General features: G+C 42.9%; 1 protein-coding gene across 1 annotated transcript; it reads left to right on the top strand.

The window, feature by feature from the left end:
- LOC114895360 (vegetative cell wall protein gp1-like) lies at window positions 1-27,578 on the top strand. Its single transcript, XM_029222647.1, has 3 exons — window positions 1-168; window positions 13,235-13,300; window positions 26,853-27,578. The coding sequence occupies exons 1-3, from the start codon at window positions 1-3 to the stop codon at window positions 27,576-27,578; spliced, it is 960 nt and encodes a 319-aa protein (XP_029078480.1).
- The last annotated feature ends 338 nt before the right edge of the window (window positions 27,579-27,916 follow it).

Below are 27,916 nucleotides of genomic sequence, written 5' to 3'. Positions count from 1 at the left end.
ATGTCCTTGCGAAAGTCGGGAGGCTGCAGTCTTTATCCACTGACACTCATCACCCATTGGTTTAAGGTCACCGCCAAGGGTATTGGCTTCAGGCTGTGCCTGTGGCTGGTCAAAAGAGCTCTGTTGGCATCTCAGAAAGCCCTGGAGTATGATGCACTGATCCAGGCTGTGCGTGTCTGAGGTACAGCCAGGTGAGTCAGAGCTCAGGTGCCACACTGGAGGCGAGGCTAAAACTGAGATGAGCCATGTGGCATGTGTTACAGTCCAGCCTGCTGCACTCTTCAGATTGTGTCATGTCCCTCACTAAGTCCGCTCTGCCACCACATTTTCAAGGTGGGGACTGGCTACAATTTCTATCAAAAAGTTTTATACAGGCAGGTTTAGTAGAACAAGCTACGGTCCTCCCTGCTGCAAGTGGTATCCAGACGACAGTTGGAATTTATCATTTCCCTCTGCATCCATGCCTTCTAGGTATCCCTCACCCGCATCCGGCACTCTGGTAGAACTACGTTGCTCACCTGGTACAGAGCCGCAGACCTCCATCCCAGAGGGGTCTGCATTCTTGATTGCCTTGCCTTTTTGTGGCAGTGTTTGTTACAATTGTCTGTTCAGTAAGCATCAGGCATAGAAGTGCCAGAGAACCCCCGGGGGTCCCCAGGTCGCAGCCATATTCCCCCTTTAGCTCCTGATGGCAGAGTGGATTACGCTAAAAACTACAAGCCTTCCTGTGCTGAAACTAGGAGTCTAAAATGCCCAATAAGTTTCAGGGTAAACTGTCCCTTACTGTCCGTTGGTGGAATGTTTTCTGTTTCTTTTTCCCCTGGACTGCTAATTCTGTGGGATATACGACCTGTACAGCACACATCCTGCAGGAGTGTTGCTGGAGGTGATGGGGGGCGAGGCAATTCCACTTGTACCTTGGTTTGATGCAGACATAGAACAGTCCCCAACCCAGGCCTCAAGATGCCGTTATTTCCAATGAGGCCCTTATTTTAGCAGAGGATACCTCTTCAGATGATACATTCAGTTTCCATTGAGTTCTCACCCTTTTAAGCTAATTCTGGGCTGCATGTTTAGCACATTTTACTATATGTCTGGAGGAGGTATCTAAGTGTTGCCATGAGACCTTTTGGCTGTCTCCAGCTGCCTGCACTGGGTTGATAGCTGACTAAGCTGAGCCCGATTCTCTTTTTTGCTCAAGCCTTCTCGGGCAGGTAGGGAAAGCCAGCCCACTCCATCACCACCATATTTACCATTGCCCCGTGCTGTTCCTTTGCTAGAGCGACTGAAGGACCCATTGCTGGCTTACCTTTCCCTCCTCTCCCTCATCCCAGTCACCTCACAGATGGCTCAGTAACTGTGCTGCTAAACACGCCAGGGATTATTGCCCCCTCCTCTAATCGTCAGAAATGGGCTGATGGTCTGTGACGGACCCGGCTCCAGGATCTCATTCTGAGCTCTTTCTAGAATCACTTCTTATACCAACTGTCTTGGCTTAAGTTCCCCTGACAGGACAGCCTGTGGCAAGGATTAGAGCACCTCTGTGTTTTGAGAGGTGATCATAGGGGAATGAGGAAGCAGGGTTATTGAGACAAGGAAAGGTGAAAAGCCAATATAAGCATGCATTATCCAGGATGCTACTGTAATCAACGGTAGCTCAATTTTGCCATGACTGCTCAGAGCAGAGAGAATGCTCCCAGAATTAGCCAGTGGCTCCCTTTCCCTAATGGAGCTGCTAACTTTCTGTATCTCCAGGCTGCGTACAAGCATAGGCTGAAACGAGAGCCTGCTAAGTCGGATAAGATCTCATAAGGTAAATGGCAAAAGACGCAGGTGTTTGATTCGTCGGGGTGCTGGCAGCACAGAAGCAGGCTGAGCCTCAGTGGAACTGTCCACCACAATTAAAAGTCAATTCAGGAGTGGGCCAAGTTGCTGGGAAGGGAACATGTGACACATGTGCTGAGATGTGGCATTACGAAGGAGTAATCTCATCGCCTGACCTAACCCACACCCTCCCCAAGCCCAACCTTGTCCTGTTAGCCACTCTGCCCAGATTCCACCCCATCAAAGAGGCATCTGTATGTGTACCTGGAGAGCAGCCAGAGACCCAGAGCACACTCTCCTGCGCTTTCACCTACTGCCCTGCAGACGATGCTGGTTGCATGTTAAAAAAGGCCCGGAAGGTTTTTTGTTTTTTGGTTTTTGTTTTTTTCTTTGCAAACTGTGACCTTGCATTGTTTAGAGGGGACCCTTCTCTCCCACCATAGTGTTTATCACAGTGCATATCAAAGCCTGGCCACACTGAACTTGAAATCCTTCCCCAGAGACAGGAGGCAGGGGTTGTGGTTAGCACAGGGCTTGAGGGTGACAGTCCAGGTTTAATTCCTGTTTCTTAACCAATGGTGCATTCTTTGTCAAGTTAAACCAGCTTCCCGTGCTCTTCATCCTTAACAAGAGGAAATCATCTCTTTCATGGGCTCATCAAAAGGATGACATTTGGGTTTTATGTGTTTGTATACATAGTATGCATTTTGTTTTATACACTGTAAATGTGTATAAATGCACTGTAAATGTTCTGGAAGTATCCCAGTGCATGGCAGCTGTTAGCCTGCTGGGTCTTTGCCTGGTCTTCTCCATCTTCCCTGAGTGCACCTCTCCCCCTTTACAGGCTTCCCTCTGGCCTTCCCTCTGACGTGTCCTGGACGAGTGCAGTCAAGGTCAGTCATAGCACGGCGTTCATAGACCAAATGTAGTCATAAGTGAGCCATCGCCAGATGCCTTGTGAAAATACAAATGTCTTCTGTACTTCCCACCATGTGTCACTCTAGTAACCCTACTGAGAAAGAAAATCATTTAAATCTCACACGACTTGTACGAAATCCATGCTGTGCTTTTCTAATGCTAAACAAACATCTTGATAAATCACTCTCGTCTCTACCATGAGTGGAATCTATGCAGACCAGGCAGGGTTAGACACACAGGCAATTTACTGAGGAAGTGCCCTGAAGGATAAAGAGGGAGGGGATAGGAGTAGGAGAAAGGAGTCTTTAGACTTAGACTGTCCTGCAGGGGTGGTGGCTCCTGTGACAGCAGAGGGGAATGGAAGGACTGAGAAAAAGGAGCCTCAGACCACTGTGTGGTTCTGGGATGGGCTCACCAAGCTGATAGGAAGTCCCCAAGCCAGGGTGGCTTGTGCGAGGAGCCCCACGTCTGGCACATGTAGACTCAGCCCAAGCTGCCCCGCTGTCCTCAGTCATTGATGGGAGGCAGCAGGGGGAAGCGGGGCCTCAGCATGGGCACCTGAGAGCACTCGGAAGCAGCAGCTGGGGGCTGTGAGTCTTCCACAGAAAGTTCTCGTGATGAGAGGTATTAGTGAAGCATCTCCACGGTTCTCACAAACGTTTTTCTCCTCAAGCGGCACTATCCTGTGTTGGATCTTCGGGCGTATATGATTTCTGGCCCAGATTCTCTCAAGAGCTTGGAGTAAATTTGTCCAGACCAGCAGACTTGGACTCAGTCAGAGCTAAGCGTGTTAAGCCAACACATCTAGATTCAATGCAAAATGCCAAATCCTCAGAACAAGGCTTCATCCGCAAGGGCGTTTTGAGTGTGGCAGGAAGAGATGGTTGATCTATTCAGCACTCATTAGCTCTCTCATGAATGACATTTGCCTCAGCCCAGTCACTCTTGCCCTGCCCCAGATGTGTAGGATTTTAAATAAATAGTTAGCTAAGTTTTAGGTCTGCTGAATGTTGATCTCTTCTGGGCAGTTGATTGCAGATTTTTTTGCTGCATCATTGGGCTTTGGCATATAACCAACTCCAGGTGTTTCAGGAAATGCCTTTAACGATCTGGAGCTTTCTGTCTCTTTCAGTGAATCACTCCTTCATTTTTCCACCCCCTGCACATTTCTTGTTAAGAGATGTTCATGTTAGCTGCAGTTGGCAGGTTGAGTAGAGAGCCTCAGACTGCGCTTTTAACAGAGAGCTTTGTCTCTGGCCTGTGGTTTATCAGCCTCACTGGCACTGTGATGAGTTTGCCAGGCTCATCTTTTGTTTCTATTGATGAGCATTGGGCTGCAATTTTTTTTTTCCAGGAGGGAGTCTTTCTCTGTCTACAGATCAATTTGGACTTGACGTTTAAAGCTAAGACTTCCTTCTATTTCTGAGCAGTTTTGTTGATATCACTTTCTATACTCTATCAGTTCCAATGCTCTTTAGTATCTTTTCTAATTTAACGTTAAGAATCACTTTCTATACTCTATCAGTTCCAATGCTCTTTAGTATCTTTTCTAATTTAACGTTAAGAGCATTGAAGAAAATATAAACACCCTGGCGGTTTTGAGACCTCTGACACTCCTGTATTAGTGAGTTGCACTTTATCTGTTTTTTCCTTCTGATAACCAAGGAGCCAGATAGGTTTTATTTCTTCAACATCCTATCTCATGGCTACAAATTAAATCCCATGCGTTTTCTTCTTCCAGGTGGAGTGATAGAGTTACCTAATTTTCAATTTTTGGTGTGAGGCTGCACAAATGACCCTTGACTTTGTCTCCCAAAAGAGACCTGAGTGGTGGCTTTGAGCTGATAGAGAGATCAAGTACACAGTGTCTGACAGTTACGGTGGACAACTCTTCGCTGCTTCTCAAGAGATGAGGTCCAGGTATCAGAATAGCATCCCAGCCTAAGCAGCCAAAGTCTCAGAGATGATGTCACTGGATAAAACCTGTTCCGCTCTGAAAAGAATATTTCCTCCTTCGACCCTCATCTGCCTTCTTATTACAGTCATTATTTAAAGATATAAGTGCTTCACAAACAGTAGTTCATTATTCCTCAAATCAGTTTATGAGGTAGAAAAGGAAATGGGAGCTTCAAGGCTTAATCTCTCATAAGGTCTGAGACGGTGATTTAAAGCAATCATTGGGGCCCTTCTACTTCCACCAAAGCAGTGTGATCATTCTACTAATATTTGTTTTCACCTTTCTTTTTATATACTCTCTTATTTTTAATTGGGTAACAATTGTCTGACATACGGAGTCAAAGAGAAGTGTATCACTGATGAAAATACATGAATAATGTTACACATTATAGAGTGTCTTCCACTGTGTGTACACTTTTCTTTTCCTGGCTACTTTATTCTATTTATTTATAGCAAGTGAAAAGAACTTTTTTTCCTTTTCATTTAGATACATTTGTTATTTGTTCTATTGAATGTTCTGTCTGCTTTTCCTGGCCACAATGTCTGCTGTTTTATATTTTTGTTTCTTGTCTTCCATCAGTGTGGCCACTTAGCACACTGCCATGTTTCAGGACTGGAGGAAACACAAAGGCAGTCTTTCTCCTCTCCCTGACCTTGAGGTCTGATATTTAAGGGGGTTTCTTGCACTGTGTCCCCACATGACAATAAGAATGGTATAAATGCCTTGGAACCACTTTCAGTTCAATTCCATTAAGTGAAAATTTATGGAAAGTAGTTCCATGGAGTTATAGGGACGCACCTTTTATGATTATTATTATTGATTGCAATAGGTTTCAGTCCCATTCTAATCCTGGTATTCAGGGTCCATGCGAGGGTGGAGAAGGTACCTGCGACCTTGGACTTGGCTGTTTGTTTTCCTACCATTTGTCCTTGAAGTATGAGTTGCAGGAAGTTTGTTCGACTCAGAGCCTGCCCTGCTCTGTGGGCCCCTGCATCCCAAGAGGCAATAAGTCCCTGCCTCAGTTATCCCAGGGCCAGGTACCAGGCAACTCGGGACCATCCCATAGCTAGGCTCCTGCTGAATGTATTCACACTAGCCAGTCCTTAACTGTTCACCTTAACCTGCCTTGCCTTTGCCAGGAAGCCCCCGGAAAGGTCTAGCCCAGGCTTTCCCCTCACTCCTGCTTTCTGCCTGCTCATCACCCGAGGCTTCCCCACATGGGCCTGCGTCGTGTGCTGGGACCTGTGAGTATAATAAACCTTGTTTTCCCAAATCTCTCCTGTGTTTCCTCTTGTGGCTGCACCTGACTGGCCATTACATGAAAAAACAAAATAAAAAAAAACACAGAACAGTATGGAATGTTTTAAATGTGCTCTCGGCTATTCAGAAATATCCAGTGGCAAGGGACATAGAAGTGGATTTTATTTTAATAGAAAGATTCTTCAACTATCCTTTTCACTTTATTAAACTCAGATACCAGGCACTGTCCTTGGCCCTGGGAGATACAGGGATGGAGAAGTTGTGACTCTGTTTCTCAAGGAGCACACAGTCAACTGGACAAGATACAGAAAAACAAATAAATGCCTTTTGTGTATTTGGTGCCCCATGAGAGGTGGAGAACTTGGGGGAGGGGAGACAAGAAGGGAGGGTTTGCATCCCCTTGAGCATCACAGAAGATTGTCTGGAAGAAGGGATGCTTATCTAGTCACCAAATACGTTACTTTTTTTAACCAGTTGTAATGATGTATATTGACAGATGTCCAAGATAAGAGGCTATATGTATGGCTTTCCAGGAAAAGTCAAGCATTTTGAAGAGGTTTCTTGAAGAAACAATTTCTCAAACTAAAGGATTTCAGAACGGATGGTGCTTGGGTGGTAAACCTGAGTGCTGAATAAAAGGCTTAAAAAATCCTGTACAGTTGACCTGTGAACAACGTGGGTTTGAACTGCATGGATCCAGTAATATGCAATACTTTTCAGTAGTAAATACTACAGCAGTACAAGATCCCGTGTTGTTTGAATCCACAGATGTGGATTCCAGGATATAGAGGAACCTCGGGATAGGAGGAGCCTCAGGATGTGGACGGCTGACTATAAGTTATACTCGGATTTTTGACTCTGTGGAGGGTCGCGGGGTCCCTAACCCTCATGTTGTTCAAGGGTCAGTTGTATTCTTGTTGGACGTAAAGCTTAAGACGTTTCAAGTCTTTAATTATAGGTCATTTCTTTAGGTTTGACTCTACTCCTATAGAAAATATTCAACTTAATGAAGAAAAAATTATTATCCTCATCTCTACACAATAATTTCATTCACTTTATATTATAAATTCTTATTAATGTCTGTCCGGTTAAAAAGAGAAAGAGGGAGAAAGAACCAGGAATTGCCAACATATTATAATGAAAAGTATTAGTAAATACACTCTTTTTTTTTACATCTTTATTAGAGTATAATTGCTTTACAATGGTGTGTTAGTTTCTGCTTCATAACAAAGTGAATCAGCTATATGTATACATATATCCCCATATCTCCTCCCTCTTGCGTCTCCCTCCCACCCTCCCTATCCCACCCCTCTAGGTGGTCACAAAGCACCGAGCTGATCTCCCTGTGCTATGTGGTTGCTTCCCACTAGCTATTTTACACTCTTGATTATTGAGTGCCTGGTAGTGTCAAAGGCAACTATTACTAATCTTGTTGTTTTCAGAACATACAATACATACAGAATATAAGACGTCTTTATTCTGTGATTCATGAAAATTAGGTTCTTTGTTTTATGATCCCCTCACATACAAAAAGAGGAAGGTGGTGAGTCTTCTTTGAACTCCGTCTCTTAGGGAAGTGCTTTGTGAGCTGCATGGACTGCGTGAGGAGGTTCTTAGCCATGCTTAGTCAGGTTGCAAAGAACGCAGGATATGTGTGCCATCCGGATCTAGAGACGGTGCACGGCCTGGCTAAACAACTCCTTCATTCAACTCTCTTGCCTTCTCATCTGTCTGTAACACAATAAAGGAAATTAAAATCAGTGATTGATTGTGTTTCAGTGCATTATCATCAAGACCAAATACATAAACAGTGCACCAAATGAGAAGCTATTCAACCACATTCTTTTTTTTCCTGTCAATCTAACTTGGTGTGTCATGGGCCAAGTAATTGACATTTATTTTATTCAAAAGAGGAAAGGAAAATCATTTATTCCATTTCAGTGTTTCTCCTGTGTTAACAGAACATTCTGTTTTCCTTGAAGAATTTATATTTAGGAAAATATACAAAAATCTTTATTAAATGGAAATCGTTATCATATAACCCATTTGATAGCACTACTATTTCAGTTTTTTCCCTTAACTGTTTCTTATTAGTTTATTTATTTTAGTTCATGGAAATCTTAAGTGTGAATTCTGACATTTCAAATAGGCTAGGAAATTAATTTTCTTCATTAGAAAGGGTATAAGGCTGCTGTTGCTTTTATGGAACCATATTATCTTAGTGCATTAGATTTTATTTGGGAATCAGTTTGATACTCTTAAAATAGAAAAAAAAAGTAATTCAAACCCTTTTATTATCAAATTTCCTTCCAAGGATAAGGTTATGCCCTGGAATAATTGGCTCATATATTGCCTTTTACTTGGTTAATTACTCATGTGGTCATAAAGACATTTCGTATTTCTAAATGGGTTATGGTACCAACGGTGAATAAAACAAGCTGGTGTTATACAGCAGTTAGACATACAAAATGCAAGATGAATCTGGAGGAAAATTTGAGATTGTTTTAAAAATGGTCTTTTCTCCCCTCTGTTAAAGTATTTGTGACTTGATGATAGAAATAACTTTCCTTTATTTATATGATGATAATAGAAATGACATTCCTTTGTTTAGTTAACAAGTATTTATAGTGATCAGTTTTAGGGAAGGGAGCATTCCAGCCTCTCAGTGTTTACAATCTTTCTAAGGTGGGTTATGGTCATTCATGACAGACAGTGCTGTACGGATGCCAGCATGTCCCAGGGGCCATACAAAGTGTCACTTTTCTAACCATCCACCTAACAGCTTTGTTTGAAAAGGGGGTCCTGGGATAGGGCTAGCATTGTGGATTTTGGTCAGTACTCAAGTACTTGTACATGTGTATGGATTTCTCTAGGGAGATTTCTCTAGGAAGAAGATTTACCTGGTGGAATTTCTGTTTGTAAATATATATATATATATATATATACACACACACACACACAAATATATATATATATAACAATATATAATATATATACTTTTTTTCAATGTTACCATATATTGTCAAATTACTTTCCAAAGTGACAGATTTAAATTCCTCTTATCAGTATATGAGTTCCTGCCACGGTTTTATATTTTCAAACTGGCAACGATCGGTCTTATAGTTGTTAAATTGTACCTTGCTGTTTTAAATTATATTTCCATAACAACCCACTATTCTTTTTATCATCTTTTGTGAATATTGTGTCAGAATCTTTAACCATTTTTTTCTATTGAATTACTTACCTCATTGATTTGTAGGGATCCTTGATATACAGTGGATATTATATTCTGCAGTTACATGTTTTGTAAATACCTAATTCAGTGTTCTGGCTGGTATTTAACCTTTATTTTGGATGCCTAGAATTTAAAATTTTCATATACTCTAATTTATCAGTCTTTTCTTTGGCTCTTCCTATATTCTGGTATTTGTTTAATAAACCCTTTCTTACACCAAAGTCATTAATTTTCTATATATACTTTTAAATATTTTAAAGATGTGCTTTTCTTATTTAAGTCTTTAACCCAAGTAGGTTTTCATAATATGATACAAAATACAGATTTTATTTATATGTGGATAGTCAATTATTCCAGCATCATTTATTAAATAGTATGATTTTTTCCACTGATTTGTCGTACCTCAACTTTCATTACTAGTCCAAAATATTCAGTATATCCATTGATCTATTTTTTGATGCTACGCAGTTTTCCCCATTGGTTTATTAGTGTATCGTTAAGCCAAAGAAAGCTATTTTAATTATAACTTTATTAAGTTTTAATATTTGATAGAATATTATACATAATCTTGGCTTGTTCTTTCCATTGATTTTTCAATATGACTTTTAAGATAAAGTTCTAAGAAAAATACTAGTGGAGTATTTATTGGAATAACTATAAATTTATAGATTGCCATCTTTATGATTCTATGCCTTCCCAACCATGAACATGGTATACTCATGTTTTTTTGTTTGTTTGTTTTTAGGTATATATAGGTATTTATGTCACTCGATAAAATTAAGTGAAAGGTCTTACATGTGTTCTCTGGATTAATTCTTAGGTACATTAATGTTTAATATAAATGGTATATTTAAAAAATAATATTTTCTAATTAGTTGCTGCTGTTTTATAACAATTTCAGTGATTTTTTTTTACCTTGACTTTATACCTAAAAACCTTGTTGATTTGAATAGTGTTAACTACAGATTTTCTTGGGTTTTTATATGGGTAATTTTATACGTCTCCAAACAATGACAATTTATGTCTTTTTCTGTTCCTGATTATATAACATTTCTTCATCCTGTCTGACTGTACTGGCCAGGAACTCTAGAACAATAATAAATATAAGGACGGTCAGCAGACATCTCTTTCCTTTTCTTAGTGTTTATAGAAAATATTGATTGTTTCAACACTAAATATGATAATGTTGATGGCTTTGTTATAGGTAAACACATCAGGTTAAGAAAGTTGTCTTCTATTCCTAGGTTGGTAAAAAGCTTGTAATATAAATGGGTATTGGATTTTATCATCATGTTTTTTTCTCACATCTTCTGAGACAATCCTATGGTTTTCCGCCTTCGATCTGTTAATGTGACAAATGACATGAAAAGAATTTCTATTGTTCAAGCATTCCTGCATTACTAGATAAAACCAATGCCATTATTCTGTATTACTGATGGATTTTTTATATGTATGGTCAACCTAGTTTTCTAACATTTTCAGGAGAATTTTGCACATGTACCCTTAAAGAAATTGGCATATCATTTCTATGTCATCTGCCAATGGGTGGACCTGACAGAAAGTCATACTGGTGGATGAGGGGAGAAGTTACTCTCTACCTGCTTCCTCTAAAGCTGCCCTCAGTGGTAGCTGCAGTGATATTAATGCTGCAGTGGCAACAGATCTGGAAGTCGTGACAACACTGATTTCAGCAGCGGTAGCAGCACTGAGGGATCCCCATGATGGAGGCTACAGGGAGGGAATGGGAATAATTCAGGAAGTAATGACAATATTAGCTACACCTGTAGCAGCTGACGTGTGAGCCCTCATGGTGGCAGCTTCAAAAACAGCAGTAATGGCCCAGCCCCAGAAACGCAACCTCCTAGGCTCCTGCTTAAGAAGCTGAACTTGGACATCTGAATGTTTGAAGTATCTGCCGCTGACCTTCAGGCAACGTTTTCACCCCTGCAACTTAGAAGAAACAGAGATTTCTTGTAGTGACTAATTTTCAAGCAACGCTACCTTTTCATCTTTTGCTCCACACACCCTCACAACTGATTTTTCTGTGAAATATAATAAATATGACTCATTTGTTAGCCCACACAGTGTTTTAATTTCTTAATTAACTGCAATTGTGGAAAAACTTGACAGTCGTTAGAGCAGGCAATGCTGTTTCTTCTCCCTGCAAGATAGCAGTTCGCTGATGCCGAGTCATGGCTTCCCCTTTAAACAAGTTCATCACATTTTCCATCCACGCTGCTTCCATTACCACAACTCCTGCCTGGCCCTACACACACTGATATTTGCCACGCCCACTGTAAATGGTAAACAAACATTGCAGGATTTCAGGAATAGCATCCATTTTCTTCACTTACCGAAGCAAGATGCATTTCAAAAGGTACATAAAGATAATTGCCTTAAACTTCAGTAGTAATGTTCAGAGCCACCTGTAGCTATTAAATGACAAGTAAATAGGCTAATCACATATAGTTTTAAAATGAATTGTTTGGAAACAGCAGGGTTTTGGGTTTTCTTGGTTTTGTTTTGCTTGTTATTTTAAGCCTTAAGTAAAAAATGACATTATTTGCTCCACATTCTCAACTCTTTGTAGCTTTGCATTTTTTTCCTTCCATGCATATGAATCCTTTGAAGTCAACCAGGGCTGACTACAGAGGACTGTTTGTGCAATCCAATCAGGCTAATTTCAATTTCAAGTGCAGCAGACAGGCATGCTTTTCATCGCCTCCTTTGTGAAGCTATGATGGATTGACTACTGTTGAGTTAGTAAGATTTCCAGGAAAGGACAGTACAAGTGCTGTCCTAAGCAGCCTGTTAATAAATAGACCTCAAGTCTTGAAATCTTCCACTTGCTATTTTATGTTAAGAGTGGAGTAAACTCCACTAAAGCACAGAATACATTTCACTTTGCAGTTTCCGCTGAAGAGCTACCGTTATTTACATTCTCATGTGTTTCTAATAAGAAGTACGAGGAAGAAAGCCCTGTATAAAAGAACATACAGGGGCTTCCCTGGTGGTGCCGTGGCTGAGAGTCCGCCTGCCGATGCAGGGGAGACGGGTTCGTGCCCCGGTCCGGGAAGATCCCACATACCGCAGAGCGGCTGGGCCCGTGAACCACGGCCGCTGAGCCTGCGCGTCCGGAGCCTGTGCTCCGCAATGGGAGAGGCCACAACAGTGAGAGGCCCGCGTACCGCAAAAAAAAAAAAACAACAAAACATACAGACTTGTAAGAGCAAGAACTGGTAAGGAAAAGAAGTAGAGTTTCATGCTGTCTAAACTTATTCTTATTTGCTTTACCCATTTAAAAATACTTTAGTGCAATCTCTTTCAAAGATTATGGGTAGAATATGAAATAAGCACCTAAATAACCCTTTAAAATTACTTCTAAATGATTATGATGTGTGTGTTTGTGTTCTTAAGCATAAAAAATCATAATTTGAAAAGATGCATGAGCTATATTAAGCTCAGGAAAAATTGAAGTGTTTCCTAATGATTTTCTTTAATTTACTTTTTATTGCTTGAATTCTTCCAAAAGAAAGAGAAAAACAGAAATATCAAATAATGAACAAAGCAAAGGAAAAACAAAATACATTATGTAACCAAATCCAACATCAGTTCTCAATTAAAGTCAAGAGAATTTTAAAAATTGTACTGATCGAAATAATACCTACCTCTTACTGCGTATTCACCATGGGTCTGGAGCAGTTCCAACAGCTTTATATTACTTCGCTCATTTAAGTCTCATAGCACTTCTCTGTTAAAAACCTTTATCATGGTCCTCATTTTACAGAGAAGGGAAGAGAAGTAATGTAAGTTTCTCAAGGCCGTGGAGCTGCTTGCGCAAGATTTGAGCACAGGCAATTGGGCTCCGGAGGTTTTACAACACGTCACTGGCTCTCGTCTCCCAGATACATATGTTTACGTGTTGATTTACAGTCAAACTTTGCTAATGCTTCTTACATTAGACATGAACATTAGTCATGTTTTTAGGGGTCTCAGGGCACACCATGTCTGTCTAATTCGGTCCAATTCTGCCCCTCCAGGTCACCTTCAGTTTGGTTGAAGACTTGAAGGAGGAATTTGGTGAAGCTTGGGGAGAAGAGGGGCAGGTGAGTAAGACTTCACAGAGCAGTGGACTTTTTAGCTGATGCCTGAATTTGATGAAGAGTTCCCCAGGGAGAGGTGAAGAGGCCACATGCGTGGTGCCCATCTGGAGTTTGGTAGTGGAAAGGGAAACCTTGTTGGACATTTAGTCGCGCCAGGGAGAAACAGTGGGAGAAACAGTAGGAGATGCAGATGGATGATAAAGAGCTTTGTAAACCATCCTTAGGACCTCACCCACACCTGGACCACAGCTCAGCAAGCAATAGTGGAAAGAAATCTTCCCCCAGGCTATGGGACACTTAGTGTGCCACGAAGAGGGAAGTTCTGCATCGACCCTGATAACACCTGAGACCTGCTCCAATTCTAGCATTAAGATAATGTTCATTATAACGTTCATATCAAATTTAGGAACCTTTTCTGGCTAGTAAATTCCTTCCCTTCTTCTCATCTTGGTAATCATGGGACCCAAGCCAAAAGTCAGGCCTCTCTGGCCACTTTTCACGGCTCTACTCTTCCACCCTCAGACGCTTCCTCAAACACTGCTTGCTCTTTATCTTCGCCCCTTAGACGGTGCCCAGTGGAATCCAAGATTACTGTGAACAAGTTCTTCTATATTTTCGTTATCTTCTTAGTATTCTCCTAGCACATCCTAACACTTCCATGAGGAGAAAGACTTCCTGGAAGCGGGGAGCTGCTCTCCGACCTCACCAGGTTCCTGCCAATTTCTGAACCGAGGGCAATCTACCCTAAGTCTTTTCCAAGAATAACTGCTCCATTCTTAAATAAAAATGTACCAAAGCCCATGGCATCAGGTCATAACACCACCTCTCTGCCCACTCGATATGACCTCCAGTCTCTGGGTCACACACTCTTCTGTATTTAGGGAGAACTGTAGTGCTTCGTTCATGGATTCTTTTCTCCACCCCAATTCCTGCCATTTTTAGGGAGACATAGTTCTCTGACTACTTGATGTCTATTTTCACTTCCGATCAATTTTTTTCCCCACTTCCTCCCATGATTGTGAGCTGGACCTTTATATCAGCCAGCATTCCTTCATCTTTGAAATCTCTAACTCCTACAGGTCGTCTTCTGAATGCAGCCCTCAACAGAAATAGATCTTGTTTGGGATGCTCTCTAGTTTTCTTTAAACTGAAATACTGCCCTTTCTGTCTCATTTTGTTTTTTGCTGCCACCATGTCGCTGCTTTCTGAGTCTCCTCCTGTGGTCTCTCTGACTCCATTTGTGGAGGATGGTAGTGCCTCATTTCCTATGTGGCCTCCAGCAGACAGTGATGGGGTTTCATAATGCAATCACTAATAGACATTGCATACCAGAGGATAAATACCTAAGAAAATTGCCAATAGGAAAGTGGTTTAGGACAGTGACTTTGTAAAGCATGTATTATGGAAGCAACAACTGGTGAAATTCCAGGGTCCTGCACCGATTAACCTTTACAAAAAATGTTATTCAAAGACATGCTTATTTGGGCTTGATAGCCAACCAAACATGAAAAAATATTTGAATTGTTTACATCAGCTCATTATAATCTGTCCTTGTGTGCCCAGCTGAAAACAATTTTTCCTGATAAAACAAGGTTTTGTTTTCTCTGTATTTCTCTTTAAAGAGACTTTATTTCATATATATTGTTGATCCATTAACCTTTAACTCACAGTCAACAGCACCATAACTCAGGCCTGAACAAAGCTTATCTAACACACATATTGGGCCTGGATACAGCCTCTTAAAGGGCTTGGAGCCTAAAGGGGGTGCTGAAGACAATGTAACATCTAATTTCCTGTAGAAAAGGTAAAATTCAACTAGGCCTGCTCTTGTGAAACTTACATCCCTGGGCTGAGAACCATCTGACAACTTCAGGGTGAAAAACCCAGGCCCTCTTTAGCCAAACACTTTAGAAATAAGACTGTATTCTGGGCAGAGCTGCTGGACTTCATTAGCCAGGTTTTTGCCCCAGGTATTAAAAAAATACATATAGGGCTTCCCTGGTGGCACAGTGGTTGAGAATCCGCCTGCCAATGCAGGGGACACAGGTTTGAGCCCTGGTCCGCAAAGATCCCACGTGCCGCGGAGCAACTGAGCCCATGCACCACAACTACTGAGCCTGCGCTCTACAGCCTGTGAGCCACAACTACTGAGCCCACGTGCCACAACTACTGAACCCTGCGCACCTACAGCCCATGCTCTGCAACAAGAGAAGCCCCCGCAATGAGAAGCCCGCGCACTGCAACGAAGAGTAGCCCCCGCTTGCCGCAACTAGAGAAAGCCCACGCACAGCAACAAAGACCCAACGCAGCCAAAAGTAAATAAATAAATAAACTTATTAAAAAGAAAAACATGTAGTGATTCACCTCGCTGTATAGTATAAACTAACACAATATTGTAAAGCAATTATACTCCAATAAAAAGAATAAGGAACATTAAGATTGAGGACAGACTTATGGTTAGAACCTTGCTTGGAGTGCCCAGAGCTTTCCTTTCTCATTCAAGACCACAGTTAGCATTATCGTGTGCTTTTTAATATGAGGACTAAGCCATCTGCATTTCCTTTTTAAAATTGTCTAATGATGTCTATGCTTAAAATTACAAATGACGGTGAAGTGTTATAGGGTATTTGTTGTATTTACCTTTATTTCCACCCTTAGACTCAGTAGTAATGACAGGAAATTTTGCCTGAATTTCTGTGCCTTAGACCAAGTAATAATGAGAGAAAAAATTGCCTGCCTTCTTCAAGTTAAGCTCAGAGGATCCACTCCTACTTTCTGCAGGATAAGTTAAGTTTACATCCATTAATAGCAGGTTCATATGTTGGTTATGATAAGAAGGCTGTGCTTTTTCCTGAATTATGCTTTTGCAGAGCATTTAGATAAAACTCATCCTCTCAGTTCGCTTACAAATACTTAGTAACTTAGTCATTTTACATAAACTGCTTCAATTTCAATGAAGAATGTTTTTTCTTAGCATGAGATATAAGCATACATGAATTTAAAAGCAGATCATCTTTATGTCTGTTTCTTCAAGGATATATTGAAAATAGGATTTGCTAAAAACGCCAACGATACTATAAAGTATTCAATGGCATCCATAAAAAGGTAACAGCAGACAAAAGTATTCTGCAGCACTTGGATCAGAAATAGGGTCCGCCAGCTTTTGAGGAAGTGGCAGGCTAATCTAGAAGACTTATCTGCATGGGCATCTCAAGAAGCCCCCAGCAGATGGTGCTAGCATGAGACCCTCCTTGGACAGGGATAAAGGGCAAAAGTTTCTGGTAGCAAATGTTTGTTTCACCACATGCATGACTTTTTGGATTAGCATCATCAATGATTCCCATTTGGGCTCAGAAGAAATCTCCCCTCCCCACCACTGTCCACTTGCCCATCCATTCATTCAACATTTTTTTTTTTTTTTTTTTTGCTGTACGCGGGCCTCTCACTGCTGTGGCCTCTCCCGTTGCGGAGCACAGGCTCCGGACGCGCAGGCTCAGCGGCCATGGCTCACGGGCCCAGCCGCTCCGCAGCACGTGGGATCTTCCCGGACCGGGGCACGAACCCGTGTCCCCTGCATCGGCAGGCGGACTCTCAACCACTGCGCCACCAGGGAAGCCCTCAACAAACATTTTTAAAGTTAGGAAGTAGGCTAGGAACAGGGCAAGCACAAAAAATGAGCCAGGACTTCTGCCTGTGACAAACTAGAGGAGTCCTGGAGGATTCTGACACGATACGCCTGTGCTTTGGGATTATAACTCTGTATTTGAAATGAAGGTTACTGTCAACTCTTTTTTTTAAAGTACTCTGATCTCCCTACCTATTGTGATTCACGGATGTGAGAAATTTCTCAGTGTTCTTATGACTATCTCCTCTTCCTTTACTACCATGATAGGAGGAAATAAGATATAGCATTTAAAGAGTTGAATATATTTCTTCTCCCTACACTTTCCCTCCTCTGCTAAAGAAACAGCAAAAGTCAAATTCCTTTGTCACTTATTGAACTATAGCATGTAAGAACAGCTATCGTGGAGCCAGGTTCTTTTGCACCTATTGCAAATCCTCAGTTCATGAGCAGAGAATGTGTATCACTGGAGAAATCATGTGTAGTCATATTATATGGCTAAAAAGAGGCATAACAAAATCACTGAAGCGTCTTTTAAAAAATGGCCAACAATAGCATACTACATGCCAGGTATGTAGGGAAAAAGTCCTTGCAAACACATATGAAATAGTAATTATGCTATTTACTGTTAAACACATCTCTTATTGCTAGACCATATGCATAATATAATTATTTTACCTTTAAATTATATTACCTAATGACTTAGAATAAACTGATTGTTTAAGATTTGGTAATCTGGCCCACTTTAATACACTATGTTGAAACAATGAATTCAAGTTGAAAGAAGGAAATTATACCAACCTACATCCTATATAGGCTCATATAGCACTACTGCCCACACTGAGGCTGGCAGGGTCCAGCAGTGCTCATCTCCAGGCTGCTTCTGCTTCCCAAATCCCCCACTGCAGCAGGGTCCATGTTCACCATGCCCTGAGAACAGCTGAGAGTCTAACCAAAGTCATGTTCCCTGGCAAGTGATTGGGGAAATGGCTGACAATAAAGTCTTAAGAGATGACCCGCTTCATGGGCTTAATAGTAGGTTTTTCTGCTGTTAAGTAGGAGACTAGTGTGTACAATAGTTTCAAACATGGCTGGCTGAGCACCTTGGGGGCTTTTAAAATACAGATTTCTAGGCACCACCCTGATCCATTATTAAAAAACGATCAGGGTGAGAGAGTTACCATTTGCTTTTGTGATGCTGTACAACAAACACTGCTACAAAGCTCAGAGGCTCACACTGCTTTCTTGCTTACAGTTGTGTGAGTGGGTTGTGGCTCAGCTGTTGTGAACAGACTCATCTTCACTTCTGCCCACATGCCATTGGTCAGAGCAAGTCACATGACCAAGTCATGCGGTGCCTCAAGTCATGAGTGAGCTTGATATATACTCTGCCCAAGGGAGCAGGGTGGGGGGAGGAGCGTTTGAGGGTTGGTGCTGAGGGACGAGGTGTGACAAACGCTACAGGTGACCCTTATGAAGTCTGTCCTGTATGTGTTGGAGGATTGCTATTCTGGTGCCACTAGAGGATATAAGGGAAATAATGGGCTCCATTCTTTCGGTAACTCAGCAAGTATGTATTGTCACTAATACACACTGTCCAAAGACAGAAGAGGAAATAGAGCTCATGTAATTCAATAATAACGGATAATTAAGATGGAAAGGGAACAAGAAAAGGGGTACCTTATACAAATTGAGCATGGGCACGAGCCCATCAGGGAAGGATTCTCAGAGGAGGCAACATCTGAGCTCAGCGACCGTGACGGGTGAACGTTTCCTAGAGAAGGGAAGTGCATGAAGGGGAGGGAGTACTCTAGTGGAGGAGGTCACAGGACAAAATGAGGAACTTAGAAGCAGCATATTATATCTGGCTACGTGTTCTCCATAATCCTACTTCTTTCTCCTCGTGGTCCCAGAGCTAGATTACCTTTGCCAGCCTCCCTTAAACTTGGATATGGCCATGTGGCTGAGTACTGGCCAAATAATAAGCCCAGAAATGCTGTGTATTCCTTTCCAGGTCTGGTCCTTAAAAACCTTCCATAAGCAAACCTCCCCTCTCTCACTCTTTCCCCTTCAATCAGCTGAACGGGAGGAGGGTGAAGCCAAAAATTGGAAGAAGCTGAGTCACTGGACAATCACATGGCAAGTCTTCCGCGTTGACTAGTGGTGCCGTGGTTAAGAATCCGCCTGCCAATGCAGGGGACGTGTGTTCGAGCCCTGGTCTAGGAAGATCCCACATGCCGTGGAGCAACTGAGCCCGTGCGCCACAACTACTGAGCCTGGGCTGCAGAGCCTGCGAGCCACAACTACTGAGGCCCGCATGCCTGGAGCCTGTGCTCTGCAGCAGGAGAGGCCACCGCAATGAGAAGCCCACGCACCGCAGCGAAGAGTAGCCCTTGCTCGCCGCCGCTAGAGGGACCCCGCGCACAGCAACAAAGACCCAACGCAGCCAAAAATAAATAAATAATTAAAAACAACAACAACAACATTTGTGTGAGGGAGAGAGAAAGTTTTATTGTCTAAAGCCACCCAGATTTAGGATTTGTTTGTTACAGCGGCTAACACTACTTGCCTTAACTAACAGAGATAATGTGTTTTACTGATGGTAAACGATGGCTACGAGGCAGAAAAAGAGGTTAACAGTCACTGACTCGCTGTGTTACTTGCTTATTCTAGATACCTCTGTGGTTAGTTTGAGAACCAAGTGCATTAAAAGATATAACAGCACTTTAGCACTATAAATCTGGGCAAAGCATTAATGTTAACATGCAGTGTTGCCCAGTTGAAGGGTTGGTTCACGCTACAGAGACTGTCGGCTCAGAGCAATCATTTATAGGATGCATTTATGGCAGAAGAAGCATGACAGTGTGTTCTGGTAGCTTTTTTATTTCTAATGGGCTTCGACGTGTATTCCCAAAGGTTCAAGCTTAACTGTCGCTGAGACGGGCCTCTTTCTCCATCTTTCAACCTTGGACATGCCTTTTCTCCAACGAGACTTAAGAAACAAAACACAGCTCATTAATCAGTGTGTCATCACATGACTGGAATTAAACAGTAAAGCAGTAAAACCTCTGAGCTAAAGCGACAGCAAGTATCACAGGTGTGTTCTTCTGCTTCCATTTCAGAGTATGACACCATCTGGAAGTTGTTCTTTCTGCCAAAAGGAGTAGAAACATAAAGGCTCACCTTTCCTTTTCGAAATGAGGGCTCACAGAGAACTGAGCTTTGCCAAATGGAGAAAGGAGGAGGTGTCAGGGACCGATGAGAGGCACCCAGGAGTAACCCTTGCCAGCAGTGACTTTTTCTGAATGTAAGAGTTGGTAACTTTGTACTGAAAACAGATGTTGAGCTGCACACAGGCAGAGACTGAGAATAATTAGCATATAATTAGAATAAGAGTTTTGTTGCGAGGGCAAGCTTACTTCATTGGAGATCATCATTATACAGGATATCTAGAAGTAGCTGGGCAGAACCCATCAATGTTGGAAGAGAAATACAGGCATGAGCAAAACAGAGTTAGTTCTTTTCGTCACCTCTTGCCGAGAGTGACTCAGATCCTTAGTGAGGAAGAAACGGGAAATTCATGTCAGCATCCCACTGTGTAAAATTTCTTGTACGCAGTATATTGTGACGTTTGGGTTAGCGCTCGTGAGCTGTGGGATAAGTCATTACCTGCTCATCTCTTTATGATTTTTATAAAATCGATTTAAAGAATCACTTTAAGTTGTTTTCATGTATAAAATCCAGGTTGCATCCTACTGATTACTTAGTCAAGGTACCGGTGCCAAGAATGGGACACCAGGTGAGTGTAACCATGTCTTACTTTGGCCTTTTATGGAAACAGTCCCTTAGATGAAAATTCAAATGCAAGCAGTTTGTTTGCGAGATGATCCCTGGAAACCACGGAAGAGGAGTGTGGACGTGAAACCGAGAAGGGGAAGAGCCAATAAAAGGTATTGGGTTGGCCAAAAAGTTCATCTGGGTTTTTCCATAGGATGTTACAGAAAAACCCAAACGAGTATTTTGGCCAACTCAGTAAATTATGAAACAAATTACCCCTGAGGGCCACGGAAGCTGGGGAAATGATACAGAATATGCACCTTTGACTCATCTTTGCCAAGTGTCGAGGCAGCTGAAGTATTTCTCTTCCAACTTCTATCAGTCAGGAGGTAGAAATTCTCTGGAGCCGCAGCCTGCCCTGCATGTGAAATCCAGGCGCTGCCGGGAGGAACTGGGCCCGTGTGCACCGAAATGGTAAGGACAAAGGGGTGCGGTGGGACAGCCAGAGCATCTGCTACGAACCGCTGTTGGATGCCATCTTAACAAGACTTTTTCTAGACTGGATGTGCTTCTTGGGAAAATTGCTTTTGTGTATTTCCCACTCTGTCCCAGCACCACTGATTTGACTACGCACCTGAGGATCTGTTTGCAGGTACTCAGGATTGATTAAAACCAAGAATAGATTTCTGTGCCTTAATTAATTTTTATTTTAATCAACTTATTTTTATATATAACATATTCAAAACTGAGCTATATTTACAACTGTATTCAAAATCTGTCAGTTCCTTACCGCTGCTCTGTTAAGCCCGCTATGGAAAACATACCAGGCAAACCTAAGAGGTCAAAGGACACTATTTAATACAATGTATAATGTAGTGAGTTGTAACTCTTTCAGGTGAGACCATAGCCTTACTGAGGGCACTTTGGGATCTAGTAAATGCAAAGGGAATCTATGCCATTTGGCCCGGAATGCCACTTCTAATTTTCAAGACTGCCTCGGAATATCACAGTGATTTTACAAAGGACTACTCATTTTCTCTACTATCAATTTCATTTTTTAATTTTCCCATTCAAAAATATAAAGGGAAATTATATGATTGTATTGTCTTTAATGGTTTTTAAAAATTCTCTAGATTTCTTGAGTAAAAATGCATGGAAATAAGCAGCAGCAGGTTCATTGTGATTTGAAATCATTGTATCACTGATTTTAAAATGAAAACAAATGTATATTTATGCACATTGGCATATTTTGGGGGGATCATATATGCATATTATAATACCGTGGACAAATTAAAAAAATCCATCATTTATATATACCTAAAAAATAGTTTGCTTGGGCTTCCCTGGTGGTGCAGTGGTTGAGAGTCCACCTGCCGATGCAGGGGACATGGGTTCGTGCCCCGGTCCGGGAAGATCCCACATGCAGTGGAGCGGCTGGGCCCGTGAGCCATGGCCGCTGAGCCTGCGCGTCCGGAGCCTGTGCTCCGCAACGGGAGAGGCCACAACAGTGAGAGGCCCGCATACCAAAAATAAATAAATAAGTAAATAAATAAATAGTTTGCTTCATATTAGCCTGAGCTAATGCACTTTATATTAGGTTTTACGTTTCTGATGGGCCACTGTTCAGTATTGCATATGCTTGCTGTTACATGTGTAGCATATTTTATATGATTGTTTCTTACTTTTAACTACTTATTTTTAAGTATTATTAGACTTACAAAAAAAAGGTGTTAAAGTAAATTATAGAGATTCCATATACCTTCCTTAATGTTACCATCTCAGATAAACATTATATAATAATATAGGACCGATTCTGGAACCAGAGAGATGTGAGCAAATCTGCTGCAAAGGTTCATCATCTTGTAGAGATATTCTCTCCACATATGGTGCTGAAATGGATAAAAATTTTAACATCCTTGGTTTAAAAACGAGAGAAAAAAGAAAAAAAGATCTTTGCTTTCCTTTGAACACAATGTAATCCAATAGACAGACAGATAGATAGGTATCAATAGATAGATAATACATACATACATACATACATACATACAAAAACCGAGTTGGGAGGCATCAGGATTCACTGACTTTGTATTAATGTTCTCTTTTTTGCTTTCAGTCATGCCACCTTCTCTCGTTCTTTGTTGGATGTCTAGCTAAGCCACCATGCAGAGGAGTCTAATCTGATCTTCTGAAATCTTGAGAAAAGCAGAGGGCAGGGGAGCAGATTTTAATGGTAGTAAAGGAAGTGTTTGTGTCTCTGATATGAGGGCTCTGACATAGTAGGCGTGTAGTAGCGTTTGTTGCACAGAAATCCCCAATGGTCGCCAATGTTTGGCAATAAACTACTGAGTGAGAAATGCTTGAACTCCTGGTGTCAGTAGTGGTGGCTCAGTTCATGATATTAGAAACACTCTACATGCATATCATTGCAATATTAATTATGATAATAGTAGCCACAAGATCAGTGCTGTTAGACCACTAAAGTGTGTGCTAGGTAAATATTGAGGCTTTGTTTTTAACCCAAACAGAAATTTAAAAAGATGGTGCTTGGCTATCCCTTTCAAATTTTAAAACTAGCTATTACTAATAATTCTTGAAGCAAAATATTCCAAAGAAATTTCCTCACTTTCTCCTTTTGTAATTCTCGAATCTTCCAGGCTTTCTGGTGTCCTTAAAAACACTCTTACATCCCCTATCCATCTTCCACTTCTTTTTCACGTTACCTCCTAATAAAACAGCCCTCTGGGGGGGGTCACTTTTAAATACTGTGATGTAAAGTGCTTATAATAGCAAGAAGTATCTCTCTCCCGTATCCCCAACACTCTGGGACATTCATTGCTATGCATAACAAGTGAATCAGTTCAACTAGAATTGACTGTGGCCTCAGCAGGCATTGGACAGCACACTGATGTACCACAGCCTTTACCGCCATGCACACACTCCACTTGTAGGTCTCCACATTTTGTTCCAGAGTGAACCTTATCTTTGCTCCAACTGAGCAGCCATCCTGTCATTACAATATCTGTCAGATATTCATGAAGTTAAGCTAGTTGCAGGAGGATGTGTGGAGGATGTAAATTTTCTTGCTTAAAAAAGGTGCCAAGAAGGGCCCACCATCAAGCAGGCACCAGGGCAAAAAACACACATTTAGTGGCACGTTTGGGAACTTTTCTCAATGGACATAGAAGAACACTTGATCAAACTGCACACTATTTCATTCAAACAAAAATGCAGACCTGGAAGTCTTCAAAAAAATTTTTTTTAAAAAGCAGTGAAATAATTAAGGAGGAACTTTAATTCCTTCAAGCTGGTGTCTCAAATCTTAGTATTTGAAGTCCTGTGAAATCTAGACATCTGCACTTCTGAGTCTGGTCTCTAGGGACACTCTCTTAACTCAGTTATCTCACTCTTCCTGTGCATAGATATTTTGCTTCTCTCTCAACTTTAAGGGGGACAGGACTGGAGTTTCTCAAAAGGAATTTTACCAAGATACTGAGAAATAAAAAGAAGAAAGAAAAAACCCCATAGACTCTGATGTCATTAGGGTATGTCTGCCTGTGTATACGTATATGTTTCATACTTACTGTATTCTACATATATGTGTGTATACGTATATAGTCAATACTGTGCGCAAAGTGTTATGCTAAAAATGTGCACATGTTATCTTTTTTTAATTCAGCAAATGTTGAGTTTAACTATTGTTATAAGCACTAGAGAAACAGCATTGTTTTTGAGTGGCGGAGATGGGAAATTATAAACAAAGCAATGTTTTGATTGAAAATGCAATAGACTGACTGGGGTGTTAAATCAGATGGCGTGGTCAGCAAAGGCCTCTATGGATGTGACATGAGGTGAGGGAGCAAGACACGTAGGTGGAGGATGAAGAAGAACTGTCAGGCTTATTCCCATGGGGCAAGTCATACATCATGCCCACTTTACACAGGAAAATGAGGCCTCGAAGTGAAGCAAAGTGACTTGTCTGAGATTCTACAGTGAGGAATGACACAACCAACCATACATTGGATTAGTTGATCCTTAGATTATTATTTCTTCATTAATAACTTTTCCAAAATCCTCCCTGGGCCCCACTGTTTCCATTGCTCAGTCACGGTCTACTCTCTTCTCCTCTCCTCTCCCCTCCCCAAGAGACAGGTAATTCCCTTAGTGACAGCACTTGGTGATAGCACTCAGTGCCAAGTGGGCCCCGCTTCATTGACCTTCTGCTTTCCCTTCCTACCTCCAAGCCTCTGGGGGAGGAGAGGTAGTATATCACTTAGCTCTGCAAACTTGGCAGCTAGCATAGCCTTTGACATAATAAGCAATTACGAAAAGAAGAAAGAAGTATTTGAGGGCAGCACTGAGGAAGAAAGGAAACAAAGAAGGAAGGGAGGACGATTTTTAGTTCATGATGGAATTCAATTTAGAAAAGGAATGAGAGACCGAAGAGAAAAACAGAGGTAGTTTCACACACTTTCTAGACTTATTACTAGCACTGTGCCATCTCTGAGTCTTTCCTCTTCCTCTCTTTCAAAGCCAAATGCACTTTTCAACTGTCTTTAACTGTACAAGGAAGAAACGCCAATCTGGGTCTATCAGTAGAGAGGGCAGTGGGAAAGGGAAAGGTATAGGAGGACCCTCCTGGTTCCCTGGAATCACACCACGTGAGTGGCACTGACTCTGAAGATGGGGTAAATGCAAATTACTATGCCTGCTTCCCAGTGGGGAGCAGGTAGTGCCAACAGGTGTCACTCGCACCCTAAGATCTAAAGGCAGTACGGTGAGCACGCACCTCAAGGAGCTCTTGAGTCACATGACCTGGCTTTGAGCTCCTCTTCCTCCATTCAGTAGCCCTGGGATGCCCTGTTCCCATTTCCACATCATTGCACTGGGGATGCTCATAGCACCCATTTCATAGGCTGTTCTGAGGGTTTAATAAATGAATACACATAAAGTACTCAGCCTGGTGCCTGGCAAGGAAGCTGCAAATTTGGTACTTCCTAAAAAATAAATAAAACGATGAAAAAAGGATACTGGGGTAAACATATGTAAATGTGGAGGGAAAGAAGGGCCATTATGTTTAGTATCATCATTCATCACAATCCCTGATCATGAAGAGGCTGTGATCATTTCTGGAAGTTGTAGGTAGACTAGTTCATGTTCTCTCCCTCTTCAGCTGCCTCCAACAGCTTTCAGAGGGGTCAGTGGCCTGGAACTTTCTGTGTTGTCCTTTTCTATATGCTAAATTATCTATTTGTCAGGGTCTATTTTTTCCTGTTGTTTTCATTCATCATGAATGGTGACGGTTATGTTTATTGTGCATAAAAGAAGCATGCCCTCATGATCTCTGATGTCTTAAAGGTTGGGTTTAAAAAAAAAAAAAGGAAAAAAGGCTTCTGCCTCTATTAGTCCCCTTCTCCCAGACAATGGACAGAGGTGGAATCTAGCAACTCGTGTTCTTGACCCCTTCATTGACCCGAATCTTCAGACTATTCCGTGTGTCCCTACTAGCATTTCAAAGACATCATGCAACCATTTTCCTGGGAGCTCTGTTTTAAGTTATAAACCTCAGTCCTGAAGGAACGGTTTAGAAAGAGCCAGTTAATTTCAAAACAAATAAAAACCAAACTCCCGGCAATGTGTGAAGGATTGCCTTGAGCAGAGTTTCCCTGCACGGAATGAATTTTTAAAAACATAGAGATCTCTGTCCTTTTCTCACTAACCTACCACTAAGGACCCAGGAGGGCCGCAGTGGGTTAGAACGGGGTTTCAGTGCCAAGATCCGCAGAAAACCTCTTGAGACAACTGGCCGGGAGGCTTGTTCCTGCCCTTCCAGGTGCGCGAGCCCCGTGCGTTGTTCCACCAGGTACAGCAAACGTGCCCATGAAATCTGACACCGAGCCTGAAGAAACTGAATTCTCCGCAGAACTCCTCCGCTCTAATCTATTAGGTGAGAGAGAGAGCAAGAGAGCCTCCTTGGGGTTCATGGAGAGTTTGTCCTGGATCTTAACCGTCCGGGACCAGGTCTTATTTCCAAGACCCTTCCAAACAATTTCATTCTCTCTAGGGAGAAATCATATTTATCCTCACCCAGGAAACATTCTCCATTCCTAGAAAAAGCCACGCGTCCTCTCCTTTCACGCCTGGTGATAATCTCTACAGCATTTTAGTGGAGAAAACTACGCCAGGTCTCCTCGCGGCGTCCCGCTCCATCCCCGCGCTCCCGGCCGGCGCACCTCCTCGCCGCAGCATCGCCCGCCTCTCGCCCATCCAACTCGGTCAACTTTCCCCCTGAGACTCCGGCAGGGGCGCCCTCCGGGCAGCCGGCCGCAGCGGCAGGGGCGACCCTGGCCCCGGGATCCCGGAGCCGCGCGCCCAGCGCCGGCCGAGCGGACGCGCTCGCGCTCGCAGCCCGCCGTCTCGGAGCTCGGCCCGCGCTCCGCCGCGCTTGCCCGCCCTCGGCTTCTCGCCTCCGGGCCCGTCTCCCACGGGCACCACGCCGTCTCCACTCCCACCGTCTCTACCTCCGGGGCACCTCAGCCGAACCCGGTTCCCTCCTTCGCACCCGCCTCGACCACCTTCCCGACACCCAGCACAGCCCCCAGCGAGAAAGCCCCGCCCGGGTCTCCCCAGTTCCACCCGCCGCCGAGGGTCTCCAGCACCCGCAGACGCCCCCGTTCACGCTCATTCATATTCATTCGCATTCTAATTTCTCCTCCTCGTCCTCCCTCTCCAGAGTCCAAACAAGACAGGCCGACCCTCCCCCCGGCACTCCCTTCCATTCATCCCTTCCCGCCACACGCACACGCACACGCACACACACGCACGCACACGCGCGGCCCTCTCCACTTTTCAGACGCCCACCTCCTACACACTCCCCTCCCCTAAACAGACTTCCACCCACTCACCATCTGTAGCCTGCCTTCCGCCCCCGCCCCGCCCGCCCGGCCCGCCCCCCTCCCAAAGAAGCAGACCTGCACAGCGGGCGGCAGGGACCCTCGCCAGACGCTCGGGTCGTGCTCGCCGTGCTGACCTCTGCCCGCCCGGGAAACTAACAAAGGCGGCGCGCGAGCCCGGCCCCGAGAGCTGCGAGCGGAGCCCGCGGGGCGGTGGAGCCTGGGCCGGGCCGGGCGAGCGCCGGGCGGGGGCTGCTCAGGAGTTCGGAGGCAGCGGCGCCGGACGACGCGGACCTCTGGCGGCGCGCGCCGCTCGGACAACGCGGGCAC

This window comes from Monodon monoceros, unplaced genomic scaffold (genome assembly GCF_005190385.1).
Source record: "Monodon monoceros isolate NGI ecotype Baffin Bay Population unplaced genomic scaffold, NGI_Narwhal_1 Super_Scaffold_14, whole genome shotgun sequence".
In the NCBI taxonomy this organism is placed as follows: Eukaryota; Metazoa; Chordata; class Mammalia; order Artiodactyla; family Monodontidae; genus Monodon; species Monodon monoceros.
This window is presented reverse-complemented; position numbering and strand designations above follow the sequence as displayed.

Coding starts and splice junctions, on each gene's coding strand:
- LOC114895360 (XM_029222647.1), top strand. CDS start 1: ATGTCCTTGCGAAAGTCGGGAGGCTGCAGTCTTTATCCACTGACACTC. Junction 169..13,234: donor ATGATGCACTGATCCAGGCT/GTGCGTGTCTGA, acceptor CTGCCCCTCCAG/GTCACCTTCAGTTTGGTTGA. Junction 13,301..26,852: donor CTTGGGGAGAAGAGGGGCAG/GTGAGTAAGACT, acceptor TAATCTCTACAG/CATTTTAGTGGAGAAAACTA.